Source organism: Cygnus atratus, chromosome 1 (assembly GCF_013377495.2).
Source record: "Cygnus atratus isolate AKBS03 ecotype Queensland, Australia chromosome 1, CAtr_DNAZoo_HiC_assembly, whole genome shotgun sequence".
NCBI lineage: Eukaryota > Metazoa > Chordata > Aves > Anseriformes > Anatidae > Cygnus > Cygnus atratus.
In genome coordinates, this window is record NC_066362.1 from 53403852 (window position 1) to 53426270 (window position 22419).

Sequence of the window (22419 nt, forward strand, 5' to 3'; positions counted from 1 at the left end):
CTGTGGAAATTGGCTTGTACCACTAGAAAAGTTGAGATTTGTTCCTGCAGCTCAGCATGAGGAAGAAAAAATTATAGCACCTGTATTATACAGGTGTTTTCTGCATCAGTATGATTGAAATTGGATTTTTTTCAACTACAGTGCAAAGACCTAGAAAATGTGCAGTGCCAACAGTAACAGATGATGTGAAAGCAACATTTTTTTTGTGGGCACATTAGCAGCAGGAGCATCAGCAGAGTTTTAACAGGGTTAGAGAGCAATAATACAAGCTGCTTCGGTATTCCCTCAAAGCAAAATTTTCCTGTCTATTACTGGCTTATACTGGCTATTTCTTTGCTATGTCATAGCATATAAAGTGCAAAGTGAGCATTAAGACTCATGCTGGTATTTCATAGGGCTCAGACATTGTTAGTTCTTGTCCATATATTTTTAATCCAAAGATACACAATTTCACAAACCTATTTATAACTGAATGTGCTGGGTAAATGCTTTAAATGCTAATTGCTGAATACCACATCATGTGTCTTACTAATCCTCCCATACAAAGTACTAGAAAAAAGGCATTTATGTCATATTTAAAAAAAAAAGGGGGGGGAGGGGAAGAATGTAGGGTGAGATTTGCTAAGCAAGTAACCAGATAAGTACATTTTAGAAAGTTTTAAACTTAATTTACCTTTAGCAAGGCAAGTCAGAAGACATGCAGCTTCCGTTTAAGAAATTTGGAGACCACAGTTGTCTCTTCTGTCTTGGTTCTTGCTATAGGAACATGACTAACACAAGTGTCTCAGCCTCTGCCTCATACCTAGAAACAGTCAATATTTTTAAAGTAAACTTTTGAGTCTTCAAAAGCTCCTATTCCAGTGGGAATTTTCATATGAAGTAAAGTAACTGTAAGTATCATGAAAAAAGGTATATGTTACTGAATAAAAGGTATATCTTACTGAATAGTTAATGCACCAGGAAGTGATGAAATAAGCAGAATTAGATAGATACAAGAAGCTTAAGAGAACGTGTTTTTCTTTCAAGAACATTTTCTATGTACTATAAGAATCGTACATTCAGATATTGTAGTTCTGGAAATAATTGTACTTATCCTTTTCCAAGTAATAGTTAGGGCTAATACCACAATTGTCTTATATATTGAGAAGACAATTTACACCTAAGAAATAAGCTATGGCATTGTTTAGACTCAAAATCTTTTTTTTTTTAATTTGAAAAATAAATGTGAATAACATATCTATCTAGACTGGCTTCTAAAGGACTGTTTATGACAGACAGCCCCACATATCAGGAGTCTTAAATCTAATTTGAACCTAGAGGTTTTAATTCGATTATCTTCATATTTTGCATAAACCTGAAATTAAATATATAAAAGCAGTCAAGATTAGGTAACATGTTTAAAGTTTTCAGTCAGCTAATGAGTCTTCTAGGTTGTTTAATTTTGTAGGCTAATACCCTCAAATGCATTCTATATCTCCCTCAATGAAAGTAGTTTCAAAAGAAGTAGAATTCCTTATGCCTTCTCCATCATCAACTCAGAGTTTTGATTTCAAATCTACTCCTGGCCTTAAATCTTCCTTAAGGGAAGGCATTGAACCAGTAGTGCAGTCAGGACTCAAAAAGGGGAAAAGTCTGTCTCCTGTGGAGATGAAGTTTGGTCGCTTCATGGAAGGGATAACATGACCCGGTTTTTTTGTATCCTCAGGGACTGAAGATTTTTAGTCCTATCTTCCCGTTTATCCAGTTTGGGAAAGGAAGTAGCACATTAGTACTTCTGTGCTGAAACAAACTAATATTTTAAACTCAAAGATAAGATGAAGAAAATCATAAAGGGATTGTCACAGGTCTGAGTCATAACAAATGGGCAGAGTAGTTTCAGATAATGAGCAAGTCCAGATAAACAGTAGGCCTGCTTCATGATCAGAAACAATAATGGCACTTAATAAATGAGCTTAGTTACAAAGTATACTGACTTCCACTTAAATTTTGCAAGTATCTGAGTTTTGTGAATATGTGCAATTTCAAAGGAATGTTAGTGATCTTCAAAGTTATGATTTATTATTGTATTTATAAAAAGCAGGATTTTTTAAAGAATGTCTTTGTATCAAAAACTGCAGTTTGTATAACTCAAGATCATCATTTTCTATCTGATCTTTTGGTCCTGATAATACTACTAAGTTTAAGTTACGTATAATTTCAAGTTACAATGTACAGCTGGAATTACGTTGGTATCTATTCCTAATTATTCTGACAAATCATCAGTAGACTGAAGTCTCTGAAAAAATAGTCTCACTAAAACATATAGTTGTAGAATTATTTATTGCTCATATTAAAGTTTGCTTATCTAAAGATGGAGTTCAGAATCTGTTTCTGAGAGGGTAAACTTGAGAGAGTGAAATACTCAGCATTTGACGGTCACAAGCTCACAATTCAATTTCATCAGTAGCACTGTCTATACGCCTTATGCGTATTCCTATTTCCATAGCAACAAATCTAGTATAGCATTTCTTTCTTTTTTTTTCTCATTTTGAATGATAACACAGGCTTGTTTGATATGACAATAACATGAATATTCATGTTCTGCAACATGTTCTGTTGGCCTAATTAAGGTCGACTCTGTCAGAAGTAGTAATGAATCTTTGGATGGATTACCATTTCTATATTCAGTAATGACTTTTCATTCCTATTAATGAATTTTTATTTATAGGTTCTTCTTTTATCTGATGACCTTGATCTTGCAAAGGGATCCACCAGGGTGGATCCTTTCAAAGGGATGAAAACCATATCGTTTATTTGGATAGAAGGGCTTACATAGCGTATTCTAAAACGGAATACTGAGTCTTGGCTTTTTCTCTTCTGACGTTCTTTCTGTTTCCTAGAAAATAGGGAATGTACCACATAACATTGCACAGTTCTGTAATTAACCAATCCATTAATTAGTATTTATGCATTGTTTTCATTCCTAGAAAATGATAGAATTATTATAAAGGACTTTCTGACATTGGCCTCTCAGAGTCCTATTCTGGTGTTTGGTTTGCCATAATTCCAAAAAACATTAGATTAGACAGTATTGCTTTGAATTCACTCTATAGTAATATGTCATCAGCCAGCCATCACTAACCTTGGACTTTCATGTATAGATTGATAGCTTTTTAGCACTCCATTATTTTTCAGTTTCTCCATATCGATTGCATCATATCCACCAAGTATCAGTGTAGTTTATTCCATCTAAAAATCTGTCAGTTAAAACTTAAATTTTCAGTCACACTTTTCTTTTAAGCATTCTGTGCTGTGTTCTGTTCAGTGTCAGTGTCTTTAGTTCTGATTTTTCAATTTTGTCCCTCTCCTTTTCCTTGACTTGTTAGTCTGATCCAACCTCTTCTACCTCATCTGATGATTATCAATATATTATGGAAGCTAAACTACAAGAAATGATCTCCATACGTAGGAAGGTAGTCCTACTGGACTTTACTTTCTATTGCTAAATAGAATCCATTTGATTTGTTTTCATTTTTTTAACTTATTTTATTATTTTTTTTTATTGATAATCAACCATCGTGCAGTTCAGTGCTTCAGGAGCTTACAATTTTACGATGGCAGGTTTGTGTTCAAACCATGCACAGTCTGCATGTTACATTTGGCTGATTTCATTGCTCATAAATAACTCCAATGTTTTGCTGATGCTTGGATGTAACAGGCATTTGTAGCTGACACATTTCAAGCAATGCTGTTCAGCTGCCTGTTTAAATAGTTTCTTTTCTGAAAACTAAGTTTGCAGTTAGTAGTAGCTTGCTTTATGTTTTGTTTAAACTTTACTGAGATAAAGACATACAAAGCCATTTAAATTACAGAATGAGTCTTTCTATTTTTTACAGGCAGAAGAAAGACATGGAAACATTGAAGAACGTATGAGACACTTAGAAGCTCAGCTTGAAGAGAAGAATCAGGAACTTCAGAGGGTATGTGTATTGCAGACAACTTCTGTGTGCTTTTCCTCTTTTAATTTGTCAATACATTACTACTTATGCACTCCAGCATACAAATCGATCTACTGGTAAATGTTTTATTTATAGCGGTGATGGCAGCATCTTCCCATTTTATTCCACTGCCTTAATAAACTAGTTTACACCCACTCACAGCTTTCAAAGTATTCTGTTGAAACAAAAATTAATGTGCATTAGTTAATAACTGTAATCAATTTCATGTGGAATTTCTTTAAATGTGTTCAGCTACCATAAAATCTTTACTTTTTAATGATACAAGACTGTGCTGGTTAATTTTGGACCCTACAAATCTGTCTTTTCTATTCTATGTTAAAGGCAAGGCAAAGAGAAAAAATGAATGAGGAGCATAACAAAAGATTATCGGATACTGTAGACAGACTTTTGACAGAATCCAATGAGCGTCTGCAGCTACACTTAAAAGAGAGAATGGCAGCACTTGAAGAAAAGGTACTGTACAAACGGCAGAATAAAGTTCAGCTCAGTAAAGATTCTCCTGTACGAAACATATTCTACTTTTATCCGGATGGAGGTATCATACTAATTTTGTATACAATAAATATGACTGCAAATAAAGTCTAATTTATACATTCAACTCCTAGTTTGTGTATGAGCTCAAGAGTCTTTCCATGACTACTCTAAACTGGACATTCTGGGTATTATGAGTCCCTGTTTTGTCAACAGGGAGCCTGATGAAGAGCTGGTAAATGACGGGCCACAATGCATTACAAGGCAGTGAAAGAAAGGAGATTACAAGCGAGGAGTGGCCAGGTCTCAGATGTGCTGTCATTCCTGAATTTTAGCTTACTGATTTTACCTCACTTCCTCTGTAAAGAATAACATGTTGTCACCACAGAAGAAAGAGGGAATGTTATTTACAGATATTTTGTGATGTGCTAGCTCTCTGTGAGACCTAACTAGCCTGTAAAATTTAAATTGTGAGATCTTTTTATTTAGTCTCCTTAATCCCTCCCTCTTCTACTGATTCACCTTTAGTTTGATCCAAGGGAACCTTTCAGTATCTTCACTTCAGAGTCTTTCACACGATATACTTCTGGTTTATATCATGGAAACAAAATGTCATAACAAAGCAAGAAATAGGCCTGCCAAAAGAAAAAGTGGGCAAAATAGTTGTGTAAGCATGTGACAGTTGCTCAGTTCAAGAAAACGACAAACTTTTTGCTGTTCTTGAAAAAACATGTTCATACATGTTTGGGTAATTTAAGGTGTCTTAAATTTAATATATACTCAAATTGAAGCTGTAAATGATTTTAATTTTACAGTCCAGTGAAGCTCATTTCTTACTTAAATTTGCTATCTTGTGTATAGAGGTTACATGTATATGGCAATATCTGATATTTAACATTTCTCCGATTTTTCTTCTCTTTTGTCTTTATTCATTTTGTTTATAGAATGTTTTGATTCAGGAATCTGAAAGTTTCCGGAAAAATCTGGAAGAATCTTTACATGACAAGGTACTATAAATAATGTGATTTTATCCATTTTTATCAAAATTTAATTTTTTTTCTTTTGACCTACGGTATATTTACTTATACAAATATCATGTTAAATTTTCCTGGTATTAAGGATAATTCCTTTAATCACCAAGATGTCTTTACTAGCCAATGAAGGTCCCTAACAAGTCTTCTGAGCTAAGTTTATAGCTGAAATCCTAGCCTCGGGAAGTCAACACTAAAATTCATACTGATTTTACTGGCTCTGTAATTTTTGTTCTACCAGTTTTAATTCTGAAAGGAAAAAAAAGTCTTGTTTAACAGGAATCGTATAACTGGTTACACTTTCATAGTTAAGAATGTAATTTCTTGTTTTGATGCAATTCTTCTTAACAGATGCATTGGCATTATGCTAAATATAACTGAAAATGGGCTTTCTTAGTTCATTGCAAGTTAACACCTAATACTGTTTAGTGAACCAGTCAAATTAATTATAAATATTATTTCAATTCCAAATGTTAAGATTTTGTTTTGAAGTAATACTTGCCTTGAAGGCAGTAGGATACACAAATACAGTATCTGTCTTCACATTCACAGGAGTGTTTTTATAGCATATTAAATCTACTTAAAAGAATTTTTAAAGCATAGCTTCATTTAATACTAAAATAAATACGAAATTCAGTATCTAAAAAAAACTACTTTGAGAAAAATATCAAAAGAAATATCTATTCAAATCATTTGTCATTTTCATCTACATTCACATAACTTTGTAGAAGGGCAGAGAAATATTCAAATTAAAGTCCCAAAAAGGATCTTGTGAAATTGGTTGGGTTCTTGGCTGCTGCAGACTTCTTGTGAATCTAAGCAAGAAATTTGGGACTTATTTTAATGGAATCTAAGCTACAGTAACTCCTCTAGTATGGCTACTACTGTACAATAATGGTGCTATAGCATGGTGTAGTTTGTTCACTGCCATTTGGATTGCTCATTTGTAATTATGCCCCAGCAACTGCTCTACTTGCCTGCATTGATGTAGTCTTTCCACTGCCATTTGTTTTGTCTTTGTGAATTATAAGAGTGATTTTGATGAAAAACTTTCTGCAGGAGAGGGGAAGGAAATGCAAAAGACTTCTGCAAAATAAGACTTGTAGGTGTTATCATGACATTCACAACATTGCCCTTACGTTCTTCACTATTGCCACGTATTTCCTGTCTTATTACAGATGGCTCAAATGTGATTCAACTGTAGTAAAATCAGGATCATACTTCACCATCAAGTTACATGACAAAAAAGACATTTCTAAAGCTCTGTCAAATGAAACAAAATTTTCTACCACAGAATCTAAACTTGAATTATGAATACCTTTTTTTTCTCTTGTTTTCTTTTAACCTGGCAGGCAGCTAAGCACCACACAGCCATTCACTCACTCCCCCACAGTGGGACAGGGGAGAGAACTGGGGAAAAAAGTAAAGCTCATGGGTTGACATAAAGACAGCTTAGTAGGACAGTATGAACCTATCCTGTCATCACTTCTAGCTAATGGAAAAATGGTAGGGAGACCTGTACAATCTCTTCTTGATGCATATGTCATATTAGCAATGAAGAGACTTGAATGAGTTCAGTGCTATTTCTTATTATACTCAGTGTTACATTCAGTGTAATTTATCTTGTTTAGCTTTGTAAGGTTAATATCTCAGAAAGTTAAAAGTACTTTGGGTTAAAAGTACTTTGGATCACAAGTATATCTTACTTTTCTGATTTCCAGGAAAGACTTGCAGAAGAAATTGAGAAACTGAGATCTGAACTGGATCAAATGAAATTGAGGGCTGGTTCTTTAATTGAACCCACATTGTCAAGGTAATATTTAACAACAAAAGTTTCCTTCCTTTGAATTGAAAGAGAACACAAGCATAAGTGTCAAGCCTTTACAACAAGAATGCATTCAGACCACATATAATTATGTATTTCTTTAAAAATATAAGATCTATGGAATGATTATTACTGTCGCTTTTCACTTTTTTTGTAGGTAACTGGGGCTTTATAGCAATGAGAATACACTGAAATATTACTGTGATTAAGGAAAGTCTTTGAAATTATGGGATGTTTTTAAAAGCATAGCCAAATACTCATTTTCTCTCAGTATTCTGTAATAACAATGTTGTAACCATCATTGTTAATACTAAAGCTGCTCAGTATATTTAAGGCCATATATATTTATTCTATCAATTACACCTAACATTTTATTATTATTATTATTATTAGCAAGAAGTAGCACAGCTTTGCCTAATGTATAGGAAAAGATCACAAAACTTGAACTAAAGATTAAGGCAATATTCAGAGTGTTCTGACAGTACGAGTGTTCTGACAGGGCACTGAACATTGTCTCTTTGTGGTGGAAAAGCAATATGGGAACAATAGTGAGATATGTACTGTAGAAACTGTACTAACAGCTGAAATGAATTTATTATTCTAGAAAGGCAGCCCTTCTTGCCTAAATGTATCAACTAAACCTCAAATGTATCAACCCTAAACCTCAACTTTGTGTTATCATTTGGAATAATATTTTTCACAAAATCATAGAATATCCTGAGTTGGAAAGGACCACAAGGATCATCAAGTCCAGCTCCTGGCTCCACACAGCTGGAGTACTATTTCATTTCTAATAGACTTCCCCCTGTCTGGAACAGGGAAGTTTCAGCATTAAATACTTATTCTTCTCAGTCCATATTTAGTTCTATATTTGCAGGAGTTTGTTCTTTCAGAAGAATAATAATTAAGCTGGGCAGCAGATAAATGTCTGCTGCCAGAGACGAACCTGGGTTGTTTCTTATTATCTACCAACTTGCTGCACAAGTACTAAGTATTTATATACTTATATACATACTAAGTATGTTATCAAAGCAAAGTTCTATTACAGCAAATATTGTACGAACTTAGAAAAGAGTCATTGCCCTAATAGGTTTACAATAACAGAGGGGAGAGACATACAGATAGATTTAAAACAAAATGAATCAAAAAATTATTGCCTGGCAATGTAGATAAAGAGTTTAAGACATTTGTAGCCCAAGCCCAATTGTTATCAAGATTTCTTATTAGTATAACAACAAAAGCAAGTTGTAAGGAATTCTTAAAAAGGTAATTTCCTCCTCCCCCTCCACCCCCGATATTATGGAAGCCCCATGATGGGAAGCCTAAGGGAAGGTAGACTGATGGCTGCACAGAAAGAACATTTATGACAACAGTAGGAACTCTGGTGCGTGCTCTACCCAAAACCAAATTTCTAAAACACATTCACTGTCCATGAAATTTTAACATCTCTGGTTTGATTTCTGTGACACGTGCTCACGTTTCAGGAATTCCAGTGCCAGATATTTTATTCATTTGTTTTCTTGCAGTATTTATAAAAAACAAACAGACGGTGTTAGCCCTTGAAATCCATCCATTATTATTTTAGCTTTGTCAAAGTACTTATAATACCAGTACTTATAATACCAATCTTCACATTTCCCATTTATCAATTCATAGATACCACCGTTGTAATATTGGATTATTTTTTTTAATTAAAATGGTGTTTGAAATTTGAGGCCAATGCTACAGTCTTCAAAGTGCCAATATTTTTTAATTCAAAATAAGTTGTTCTTAAGGAAAAGTAAATCTCTCTTTTTAGAAACAGATACATAACTAGAGCCCAGGGAAACAGTCTGCACTTTTCAGCAGAGATATATGTGCTTTTCTGAATGATTTCCTTCATTTAGCTTTTCTTATGTTCAAGATTAAAGCCATCATTTTCTTCAACATTTTTCCCAAGTGAGAAAATTGTTTTAAGAACAAAACTTATTCCTATTTTGTTTCCCAAAACTGATTATTAACATTGCTGTGAACCTTGTAAGTTGTCTGTAGCTAATTGTAAGTATTTTCCCAAGTTTAAAAAAAAAAAAAAAAACTAAGTAGAACATGAAACTCTCATTTTATGCTCTTATAGTGAAATGTCAAGTTTATTTAAGGAGTCACTATAAACAAAAGTGGTTGATTTAGTATAGTATTTGTTACACTTCATTTTTCTACTATAATTATACTATTCATATATTTTTATGTGGAGATTGGTTATGTGTTAAGAGCTAGAAATTTGACAGGTCTCCACTGCTGTGGTTGAATGCTTAAATGGTGTACACATCCTTGGCTCTTCCGCATCTTCTATGCAGCCCGTAGTCATGTTGTTTCTAATAGCACCAAGTAGGGAATTTTTACTGCTGCTATTTTATCAAGGACAGAAAGGCCAGTGACCGCTGTCTGCAGCCAAGAAAAGATATGCTGACGTCATCGAGTATATGCCTCACCACAACATCACAAGACTTATAAGGACTACAGGAAAAATTTGGGGTCAACCATCATTATTCCAGAATATTTCTGAAGTATGGGCCATTCTTCTTGTTGGAGAGAGAGCTGCTGTTTTCAAAACCATAGTCATGTCTTGAATATATTTTTATGGAAAATGTCTAGGTACTTGTTCTTAGGTTGCATCCCTCATAGCGGTTAAATTTCTCAAAAGTATTATCAAATAAACATGAATCATTCATAAACTATGCTATGTATCACAGGGCAGTTCACTGATATTTTTATAATGCTGAACTGTAAGAATGTGTTATAGATAACCTCACTCTTGAACATGTATCATTCTTACAGTGACCTCAAGCATCTTTATTCAGGGAAGCAGAAGAAAAATATACAGCACAGTATATTTAGCAGCCAGTTCTGCTAATTATCTTGTCCTGAACTCTGCTTGTTTTTCATGTTGAAGTTTTGGACTGCAAGTTCCTACTGCAAGTTGTTGTTTTCTACCTTAGTTTTCTAGTAATATCTTATGTTCTTATAATATGATTTCAACTTCTCACGTTTTTGTTTTGATTTTTGTGATATGTTTTTGTCATATATTCTCTGATACATAGAATCATAGATTGGTTTAGGTTGGAAGGGACGTTAAAGATCATCTAATTCCTGCCATGGGCAGGGACACTTTCCACTAGACCAGGTTGCTCAAAGCCCCATCCAACCTGTCCTTGAACACTTCCATGGATGGGGCATCCACAACTTCTCTGGGCAACCTATTCCAGAGCCTCACCACCCTCATAGTGAAGAATTTCTTCCTTATATCTAATCTGAATATAGCCTCTTTTAGTTTAAAACCACTACCCCTTGTCCTGTCACTACACTTCCTGACAAAGAGTCCCTCCCCAGCTTTCCTTAGGCCCCCTTTAGGTACTGGAAGGCAGCCATGAGGTCTCCCTGGAGCCTTCTCTTCTCCAGACTGAATAACCCCAACTCTCTCAGCCCCTCTTCACAGGAGAGCTGCTCCAGCCCTTTGATCATCTTTGTGACCTCTTCTGGGCCCACTCTAACAGGTCCTTCTTATATTGGGAACCCCAGAACTGAATGCAGTACTGCAGATGGGGATCTCACAAGAGCAGACTAGAGGGGGACAATCACCTCCCTTGACCACACTCTTTTTGATGAAGCCCAAGATACAGTTAGCTTTCTGGGCTGCAAGTGCATGTTGCTGACTCAAGTTGAGTTTTTCATTCACCAGCACCCCCGGGTCATTCTCCTCAAGGCTGCTCTCAATCCATTCTCCACCCAACCTCTATCTGTGCTTGGGATTATCCCAACCCAGATGCAGGACCTTGCACTTTGCCTTATTGAACTTCATGAGGTTTGCATGGACCCACTTCTCAAGTCTTTCCAGGACCCTCTGCATCCCTCCCTTCCAGCATGTTGGCCACACCACACAGTTTGATGTTGTCAGCAAACTTGCTGAGGGTGAACTCAATCCCATTGTCCACGTCACCAACAAAGATGTTAACCAGCACTGGTCCCAGTACCAACCCCTGAAGAACGCTACTTGTCACTGGTTTCCACTTGGATATTGAGCTGTTGACCACAGCTCTTTGAGAGTGACCATCCAGCCAATTCCTTACCCACTGAGTGGTCCATCCATCAAATCCATGTCTCTCCAATTTAGAGACAAGGATGTCGTGCAGAACAGTATCAAAGGCTTTGCACAAGTCCAGGTAGTTGATGTCAGTTGCTCTTCACTTATCCATCAATGCTGTAATCCCATTGTAGAAGGCCATGAAATTTTTAGGCCACCAAATTTGTCAGACAATAATAATATAATCCACATAGTAATATAACTCACATATTTTTTTTATTAAAAAATCTGTGTTCCTGAAGTGGTCATTGGATTGTTGTTTTTGTTATTACTACTACTACTATTACTACTGTATTTAGTCACCCAGTCTTTTTCTTTGACTCTTTTTTCAGGCCTCACCTTGACTCATCAACAGAGTTGAGGTATTCTGTGGGCTCACTGGTTGATAGCCAGTCTGACTATCGGTCAACTAAAGTGATAAGGCGACCTAGGAGGGGACGGATGGGAGTACGCAGAGATGAACCAAAGGTTAATCCCCAATTTCTTTTCATATATTTCCTAGTAAGAGCATGCTTTTCAGGCTAATAAGCTCTTGGTTTGTGTATTTCCAGAATAAATAAATGAATACTTACATATATACACCAAGTTTTTTGGCGTTTTTTTGTTTTGTTTTGTTTTTTTTAATATGTATATATACTCGGATATGAGTATTGTACTAAAATGAAGGCAGAAAATATTGAAATTCAGACATCAGAGTTCAAACATGCTTGATTATCTGTCTTTTCTCAATATCTTCATAAATTTTCCTAAGAATTAACTTTACACAGCATTAGAAATTGTGTGAAAATACTTTACATCCCCTGCAATGCCAAATGCCTTCTTGCTGCAAGTTAATACCGCAAGTATTAACGGAGAATTAATCATTGAATAAGTATTCTTAAATGTTAGTTGCTTTCCTTTCCCATTTTATAGTTCAGCTTTGCAGTTGTTTTCCATGGAATAAGCCATATATATTCTAATTCCTGGTTAGGTAAAATCACTTGGAGATCATGAGTGGAATAGGACACAGCAGATTGGTGTTTTGAGCAGCCATCCATTTGAAAGTGACACTGAAATGTCTGACATTGATGATGATGATAGAGAAACACTTTTCAGCTCCATGGACCTCCTGTCACCAAGTGGCCATTCTGATGCCCAGACTCTGGCCATGATGCTTCAGGAACAGCTAGATGCAATCAATAAAGAAATCAGGTATGTAACCTTGAACCAGCTGTGGTGGTGTTCTTGTTTACAGCTTTAAGGTCTCTTCAGTGCATGAGTTCAGATACCATTCATAATGACTAGGGGACCACTTGTACATTTAAAGGATTGATAATGTGTCTGCTTTTCATATGAGAGTATTTATTGAGTGAAAGTAACATCGTTTTCTTCAATTCCCAGCCGCAGAAAAAAATAAATGTTTACTTTCAAAAAATGTTTCATATAAAGAACTGCTTGGCAATTGAAAAGAAATACAATAATAACACTTGGCATATTTGACAAATCTCCCTCCATAGTCCTCTTTTCATGTTTTTTTTTTCTTTTCCCTATTCTGCATAATTCTACCTGCTCATTAATGACCTCCTATCTGAAATACTTCAGTGCTGTTCATGGTTTCTTCTGGTGATTATTCCTATGTTACATCTAATAGAAGCCATGTTTCCAAGACATGGTTTTGATTTTCTATGGAACCACAGAATGTGATTTATTTTTTTCATGCTCCAAGGTTGACTTCTAATGCTTGGAAATAGGCAGTGAAATGAATGTGTCTCGCTAAATTCTGTGCAAAGGTAATGGACTGATAGAAAATCCAATAACATATTTTAATAAAGTAGTTTTTATAAACAAAACCATGTTTTAAGCTGAAAACATTCTTACATGTTTTTCATGTAAGATAACTTTTAAAAAGTTGGTATGTCAAAAACATCCTCTCGTTTCTGTAGAAGGAGATGATGAAGTTACTAAATGTATTAGTCATTTTCTGGTAATTTTATAGACAGAAAAAGTATGCTTAGAAGTATAATCAAAATCAGATTACCTTCTGCCAGATCTCAAACTTTCTTTGAGCAAGGTATCTTTAAAGACAGAACTCTATTGAAATTTATGGAATTTGAGTAACTTTTGCATTCCAGGGGAGACCTTTTGTTATAGATCTAGAGCTTTCAGTTTTCACTACTCCCAGAATTTCTTCATTCAGATGGGATTTTATCCCATCCTTTATTACACCTATCAAGAAAGAAATGTAGAGAGAAATTTTGTTGTTGGGAGACTAAGTCTCATTAAAACAGTGTATTTAGAGCATGTGTAGAAGAGGACTTTATCCATAGTTTCTATTATTACAAAGTCAGCACTGTGACCAATTCAGGAAGCTGTAGATTCAACAAATATATAAGTTTTAAACATATTAACATTTTAAAAATTTAACAGGTAATTAGCAACCTGGTCTAGTGTGTGATGTCCCTGCCTATGGCAGGGGGGTTGGAACTAGACATCTTTGAGGTCCCTTCCAGCCCAAACCATTCTGTGATTCTAATTATATAATACTATAAAATATTTTGACAAAGAATTGCACATAAAGGTAACATAGATATTATTTGTGCCATCTTGAGTCAGATCATTGTTTTATTAAACAGAGGATCTTGACTTAGATGGTAGGTACAGTTTTATGTCATGAAAGGAAGAAAAAGGGAGCAGTCTTATATAGCCTTTTTTGCTGGAGGTCGTGTGAGAGAAGTTTATTTCCCCTACTGATAAGCTTATACTGGTATATAGGCTTTTATTACCGTCACTAAAAAAGCAAGCCTGATTCACAGATTCGGTATCTCCAGGCTTCGTATTTTTGTAATTTTACTTAGATCTCTCATCCTTTTCCCTCCTATTTGCAAAAATAGATTCCTTCTAATGTGGGTTTATGAGCAAAGAACATCTAAGCAAAACTAAAGAATCCAGTGGAAAGGTCCTGTTGAAGCTTTGTACATCTAAGAAACTAGTATTTGTCGCCAATAAGAGCTATTATAACAAAAATCACTTAAAAAATTAATACTTTAGAAACTTTCATTTTTTCATCAGTTTGTAGGGATGAAACACAAATTGTTTTGCATGTTCTCTTTTTTGTTTTGTTTGTTTGTTTTTTAATGTGGATTATCCTAGCAATTCCCTTCTCAAAGGCCCAATTTCATTTGACTTTAAATTTGTGTTTATGCTTTAGCAACAGAAAATCAGACGAAACCAACTTTAAGAGTGGAATTAGTTTTCTATGGTAAATCAGATTGTTAACTCCCCCTCTCCTGCACTTTCTCGTTTCCAAAGAAACTAATCATTCTGACATGTCATACATCAAGTCTTGTTGTTGGGCAGATTCTTCCAATTGTTTTTGAGGACAGAGGAATTAAGAAAAAGGATTTTGTAATTCTGGTGATTAAAAACATGCTTTTCAATATTTTGGGGTTGATCTATGAAATTCATGTTTGATTTTTTTTTTTTCTTTTGGATCTCATTTGAAAGGAAGTATTTTTTAAGTTTAGTTTTGGGGTATTCAGAAATGAAGGAAGAAATTATAATGAGAAATTAAAAACACAGTCAGTAGTGGGCATATATAACCTCTGCTGTACGTATATATTGTATGCCAATGTGAGTCTCTGTGCATATGTGAGACAATGAGAAGTACCAAGGAAGAAAAATTTGCTTTCAGAATCAGAGAATGCTTTTAGAGTACTAATTCTGGCCTAAGTTGAACCGTGTTCTTTTATTTCATAAGGTTAATCCAAGAAGAAAAAGAGTCAACAGAACTGCGTGCTGAAGAGATAGAGAATAGAGTGGCCAGCGTGAGTCTGGAAGGCTTAAACCTAGCCAGAGTCCACCAAGGTACATCCATTACTGGCTCAGTGACGGCGTCATCACTTGCAAGCTCATCTCCTCCCAGTGGACACTCAACTCCTAAACTCACACCTCGCAGTCCAGCCAGGGAGATGGATAGAATGGGGGTAATGACACTGGTAAGAACCTCTGTGATGCCCATTTTAGGTGTGATATTTCTAGCATCATATTTTCATTGTATGGATGGCTCATCTCTCTAATTCTATATTCACCTCTCTGTCATACAAACAGATAGTAAATTCCTTAGAATATGGACATCTGTGATTTTTTTTTTTTTGTTATTGTGTTTTCTGAGCATTACGTGATTCACCAGGGACATCTTGATCTGAGGATCAAGGGCATTCAGCACAAAGGCAGTGGAAATAATAAGAAACAGAACTGATCATTAGAAATACTGTAATTAATATATATGTGGAAAATGCTTTCTAATGAAAAGCTCTGAAGTGAAGTATCTATCACACAGTGGGGCTATTGGCAAGTTTAAACCTCCAGGAAATGTGTAGCAGACATTAAAACCTCATTATACTTGCACCAGTTTGTATGTATTCTTCATGACAGTATATCAAGCACATGAAATAGGTGCTTCTTTTTTTTCCAATAATTCATTTAACTGGTATATTTCAACATTACCGATAGTTTGCAATACCTAGACACCAAATTATCCTGCAAAGAAATTCTAACATTACTGTACCTTTACACACATATTCTGAGATATGTCTATTTTGATTTGAAAGGGGATTTGCAAAAAATAATAATAATAATGATTTTGGTTCTAGACGGAAAGGAACTGCATATAGTCATGTAAGTCAATGTAGCATGTGTCAACATATTCTGATGTTCAACTCTAATATTGATAAGAAAGCAGACACAGAGTGTGGTGTTCAGTGTGGGCTACAAACTGAAATTCAGAGCCTGAGTGAATTCATCTACTTAAGCACTAAGAAAGAATAAAATCAAAGCAGCCCATTATTATGATGTCTGATATACAGTGAGGAGAATAGGATACGTGTAACCCCATTTATTTCTTGCTGTTTCTCTGGTAATCTGAACATCATCAGTGTCCTTCTACAGTCCACTCCTGGGAAGCAGCAGCAACGGTTCCATGTGGAGACAAGTGTCCACTCATGGGGCCTCTCAGCAGAGGGGAAATGAGCTTTGATCTCAGTCAGAAAGCAGAAATTAACTCTCCTAGCTGAAAAGGTTCCCTAGCTAAGAACAGCTGGGAGTGAAGCCCAGCTATTCAACCTCCATGTGGCTCCTACTCAGGTGGGAGTAGAATTTTTGTCTATCTTCATCTAGTTGAGTATTCCTTCCCTGCCCTCTTTCTGGAAACTGACAGCTACTTGTACTCACCTGAACCCATTTGCTGCCTTCTTGGGAACTAAAGACAGCAGCTTCTTATTGTGAGAGGAGGTCATGGCTGGCAGGTGTGACAGACCGAGGCACTGTTTCTTTTTTCTCCCCCTGGTCCCCACTGCTGAAGAGCAGAAATTAAGATGGTCGTGGTGAAAACCATTGTTGAGAAGGTGGATGTACAGGCTGCCATGGTGCCACGCACTTAACCAAAGCAGCACCTTCCTCAATGTGCAGTTTGACTCCATCCACCATTTAAGCTAAATAATTTGGCTACAGATTAATGGCAATGGTTAAATTGACCTCCCAGCTGGCACCTGTGCTGCCTAGTTGCCTTGATTTAGACAGTCAGTGTGTTCATCAGATTCAAATACAAAATGGCAGTATAGACTCTACATTTCATGTTGCTATGGCCTCACTGGCATCCAGCTGTAGCTGGACTAAAACTCAGATATGTCAATATGAATTGCAGCCAGACTCTTGGCATATCATAACCCATAAAAGTAACACCATACAAAGCACATACATTAATCATTTCAGGACGCTGCCCCTGCACTGTTTTAGCATGAGTTGAATCTTGAGTATCTCATTACCTTCCTGGCTGGGGACAGACACAGCACACTATCAGACATCCTCCAAGTGGGAATACTTGAGTTGGGGAAGAGTTAAGTAATAGTCTGGTCTCTAGAGCCCAAGTTACCAAATGGTCCCATAGGGGTTGGCTGGAGGAGCAGTATCACAGGATTTTCCACATCTCAGGTCTATGCAACGAAACATTCTGCAATTTCTTCAGCTCTGTTTGTATGAATGAAACATCTACCAAAAAATAAAAATGAAAAGGGGTTGAACAAAGCACATTCTATCAGATTTCTACCGCCAAATAATGCTGCAGTACAGAAGACAGATGAATTTGTATTCATTGACTAAAGGTGCCAAGCTCATTAAGACAGGGTAACTGGAGAGAAATACCACTTTTCTGATGTGGTATTTGTTGATATTTTGTGTGTATCCTCGGTGAATCATTGATTAGTTTGTAATATTATAAAAAACTGCAAATATGTTTTATAGATATATATATATATGTATGTATGTTTTGGGGGATGGGGTTAGTGTAAGGTTTTATATGAAAAATCCAAAATTAAAATCTGCTATCATAAATTTGGAGTATCCTATTCTTTGCTAAATTTATGAAAAGAAATGGGATTGTAACTTTGGAAAAAATAACTGCTTTCACAGATGGTGTATTTGTAAAGGGTTATCTTATGTTATGACACCACATTTATAATCAGTATATGGTATGGGTAGTCTTAAATTAATGAAATACCTATTTCATGATTCTGAATGTCAGAAGAAAAAGTGTGTTGCATTGTTATGCTCAAATAAGATTTATTAATCATTCTTTTTTGTTGTTGCTGCTTTTGTTACCAATTTAAGCCAAGCGATCTAAGGAAACATCGGAGAAAGGTATGATACTGGCTTTTTAAAAGCTTGGGAGAGTGCTTTTGCCATATTCCTCTGCCATTTAAATAAGCGGGTCCTTCCCACGTGCTGCAGCCCTTTCACTACTTTTCATCCAATACCTGAACGTAGTCATTTTAAGACTACCTCGAAAGGCTTGCAGGGGTCACTGCTACTGCAAGAATCAAGGCCCACTAGCGATACTTTGCAGGAGCCTCTACAGCACACACTTAAAGGAGATACAGTTAAAAGCAAAGTGTGGGCACAAAAGAATTACCTTCAAATGTATTTTGGCCATTTTTACTGCTGGCGGAACCAAAGTCAGATTGCTTGAAATCTTGTGGAGCAATATAAAGGTATTTGCAGACTTGGAGCTGAATATGGTAATTATCTTTACATGAGAGGAGACAGTATTCAAATTAAATTATTATTTGTTGTGACAAAACTCCTTTTTTCATGCTTATTTTCAAGTGCTTTGACCATTCACTTAACAAAGCAGAGGGAGTAGTCTTGTTTATGTATTTACCTTCTCCCTTACTTCCCTGAGAATTTTGTTTACATGAATAATCCTGCTTAATGAAAGAGGCCTGCTCATGCATAAGGTTATTTTCATGTTTAGACCTTTACTGGATCAACCCATTTGGGATAAAAGAAATTAATTTTGTCTCCAAATGTACTTTCTGTCCTTTCAAATATGTATTTCAAGCTGCCATGTTTAGGCAATTTTGTTATTTCCCAGTGGTCTTTTTAAACAATAAGAATCCTTAAAATTTGCTCAAAAAAAACCTTCCCTTGAATCCAAACATGCTTCAGTTCAATTGACAAATTTGTGAAATGTATGTTGAAAAATTCATGAAAAGCCATTTGGCTCTCAATGTAGTATGTATCCCCCAGATTGCAGTAGTTGAAGAAGATGGGCGTGAAGATAAAGCCACAATCAAATGTGAAACTTCTCCTCCTCCAACACCCAGAGCTATTAGAATGACACATACCCTTCCTTCTTCATACCACAATGATGCCAGAAGGTAAGATGTCCATACCATGAATCAGTACTTCACTTTTACCACATATTAGTCTCTTCAGATCATGTTGTTTACTCTAAAATGCCCTTATTTCTTCATGTTTCTTCTTGGTAGTTGCTTCCTGTACCATGAAAGAAACCTTTACCTTTGTCTCTTATGTGATCTTGATAATATGTCAGTGCTAAAACACATGCTGTATATTTCTGTTTTAAGGTGTAGTTTTGATCACTACTAGATCCTGCAAATCCTAGAAAGACAAATATCAGGAATATCCTGTAATTGGCATCAATGGTTCTTAGCAAATTAAAAATATTTATTTCCAGTCTCGTATTGCTCTGCATATTGCTAAATCAGTTAAGGAGCAAGATGTGATTAATTGTTTCATTTGTGGGAAGATTATTACTAAATTATAACCAATTCATTTGTTTGCAGAGCTGCTCAGAAGAAAATAAAATTAAATAATAATAATAATAATAATAATTTTTTATCTGTTCTATTTCTTTATTATCATTCATAGTAGTTTGTCTGCTTCATTGGAGCCGGAAAGCATTGGTCTTGGCAGTGTCAATAGCAGTCAGGACTCCCTGCACAAAGCTCCCAAGAAGAAAGGAATCAAGTCCTCAATAGGACGCTTGTTTGGTAAAAAAGAGAAGGCTCGACTTGGACAGCTGAGTAAGAAATTTGTGGTACCAAGTCAAGGTCACCACTTCACAGTCATTTTCCCATTTCTATTTTTTGCTTCTTTTCAGTTTTCTGATTTGCTTTTTGTTCTCTTTACTCTGGCAGAACCTTCCCATTAGACTCCATTGTTATCATTAATTATACGTCAGGAGTTTGCTATGACTATAACACAAATGAAAGCAGACTTCTGACACAAATTACTAGCTCAAATCACAAACTACTACCCTCTTCACTGCGCCTGCTGCTTCACTACTTTCTTGAATTAGGTTAAAAATGCTAACTGAGTATTCTCAAATAATCAAAATAAAGAGGAGATAAGAGAGAATTAAGCATACACTCCACTCTAAGGGGTATAAGTATGTGATATGGAAGATCCTTGCAGGTGTAGTTGCCTTTCTCACTGCAGTGTGTCAATAGATGTCTGCTAGTGCCTTTCACCGCTGTCCTCACTGTACTTTTGCAGTTAGCTATGCTGCCTATGGCAACACTTTGTTTTCCTCCTATTTCTTTTGCCCTTTTCCCTAGCGAAGATCTTTGTCTAATTCATGCCTGGCAACATTTTTCTTCTGTGATGCTCCATGAGGTATGCCCACAGCAAATGCAAAAAACAGTCATGCCTCAACTTTATTTAACAAGTATTTAACTTCATTTAGGTAGCAAAAGCAATGGAAAGTTAAGTCACAGTTAAGGCACAGGCTCATAGTTTATGTACCCTGACTGGTACATCTTTAGCTGCAGTCTCTATTGCTAGGCTATCTGATTTAGCTAGATTAAGATTAGCATACAGGTGCATGCTACACAGGCATAAATTTAGTAAAATAAAATAGAAATAATACCTCTTTCCTAGTCACAACGACGTCAGAGTACAGCTTTGTGAGGCACTAAATTTTTACTGGCATGGTGACAACATAACACCTACAAAAACTTTTAAAGGTTTGCAGTAAGTGTAAATGCTTAAGTGATACATAGGCCTGAAATAATAATAAATTGAAATATAAAAATAACAATACCACCTAAATTCATATTGACATATGATATTAACGAATGCTAATCACAACTTAAACAACTAACAAACCCATTACTAAAATCCTACAACATAAAATTATGCAATATTAGGATCAAAATATTAGAGTAAAATCAAAGGACTGAGCATTCTCCATTTACACCCCAACCTTTTTCCTATTTATATTTTCTTTAAAAAATAATAATAATTTCTAATCTTGATTTAAATTCCTTTTTTTCCTCACTACAGTAAGAATAAAACTGATTTATTCAATCATCTTCATAGTTTAATGTATTTCAGGATCCCATTAAATGGATCTCTCAAATACACCTGCATGTCGCCATCTGCACTAATGGAGAATTTTATAACTTTAGTCTGTGGTATTAATTCAAATCTACATTCCATAAAACCAATTTTATTAATACTGATGGATTATGTATAATAATCTGTGATTTCACAGTAACTCAGGAACACAGAGGACAAAGATGTAATAAATATGCTGGTCTTCCCTGCAATTCCTTGCGATATGAACAAAAATAAAATAACACCTTTAAAGATTGCCTCAGGAGCAATATAATCTGGCAATAGATTAATTTCTTATAATAGCCAACATGATTAATAAGCCGTATGCATAATTGGATAAAGCCTGTTTGTAATTCCCAACACCGGTTCGTGAAATTACACTATTAGCTATTAGTGAAGATTTGCAATTAAATGAATTTTTTTGTGACAACCATCCTTTAGCTCAATAGCAAAAATTTCAGTACAATGCACATTTTAATTAAGCAAATTAGATTTACAAGCATATACAAAAAAAAATACAGTAACTAAAAAGTAAGAACAAAATATTTTAAGAAATTAAGAGACATTGTTGAGCAGCTGAATTACAGAATAGTTTTCCTCATCTTAATTTTTAAGATAACAAAAGACAAAAAATATTGTGTGGCAGTATCCATTCAGTAACTGTTTAAAGACAATAAACAAAAATTAAAATAGTGGTAGTAGTTGAATCAATTCCATGATAGGTTCAATATCTGTGCAGCTCTATTAATAGCTGCACAGATTAATAGCTCTATTAATAGCTCTATTCATAGTAAAATAATATGTCACAGAAACCTAAATAGTAAGGCATATCATCATTGCACTGCAGTTAGTATATTTATGTTTTTCATTACCTAATTCTTTAATTCAAAATCAATAAATGAATATGATTTGACTCTTTTCTTAAATTAAACTTATTCTGATTTGATATAGATACAGACTTCTTATATTTTTGAATATGAAAAATACCTTTTATTCAATAGAACACCAAGTAGTACAGAGGCAAGAAACCTGATTTTGAGCCTCAGAAACATTAATTTGTTTTCTTATGTGCATATTTGCACATGCACACAATTATGTTTAAAGGAACAATTTAAAAGTTCATGGCAATGCATGGGATATTAAGGATCCCAGTGATATTATTATACACTGCATGTACAAATAATACTTCTGTAGCTGGTTCCATAATGTCTCTTAAATAATGTGTAATATATACTCTCATCTAAGAAGCAATATTGGAACCTCCAAAGTTTCATTAACTTCAGAAGAGCCAGGCTGTCACCC

At 35.2% G+C, this 22419-nt stretch overlaps 1 protein-coding gene across 3 annotated transcripts in view; it reads left to right on the plus strand.

Annotated features, from left to right (window-relative positions):
• Positions 1-22419, plus strand: part of PPFIA2 (PTPRF interacting protein alpha 2) — a 335557-nt gene that overhangs the window by 273426 nt on the left and 39712 nt on the right. For 2 of the 3 annotated variants that reach the window (XM_050715798.1, XM_050715803.1), the window contains 10 exons: positions 3876-3959; positions 4320-4451; positions 5414-5476; positions 7222-7313; positions 11775-11910; positions 12413-12633; positions 15179-15416; positions 18085-18114; positions 19003-19133; positions 19648-19802. In XM_050715798.1, the coding sequence (XP_050571755.1) occupies positions 3876-3959; positions 4320-4451; positions 5414-5476; positions 7222-7313; positions 11775-11910; positions 12413-12633; positions 15179-15416; positions 18085-18114; positions 19003-19133; positions 19648-19802 (1282 nt within the window). The remainder of the gene's footprint in view (positions 1-3875; positions 3960-4319; positions 4452-5413; positions 5477-7221; positions 7314-11774; positions 11911-12412; positions 12634-15178; positions 15417-18084; positions 18115-19002; positions 19134-19647; positions 19803-22419) is intronic. The other variant, XM_050715800.1, reaches the window with a different exon arrangement.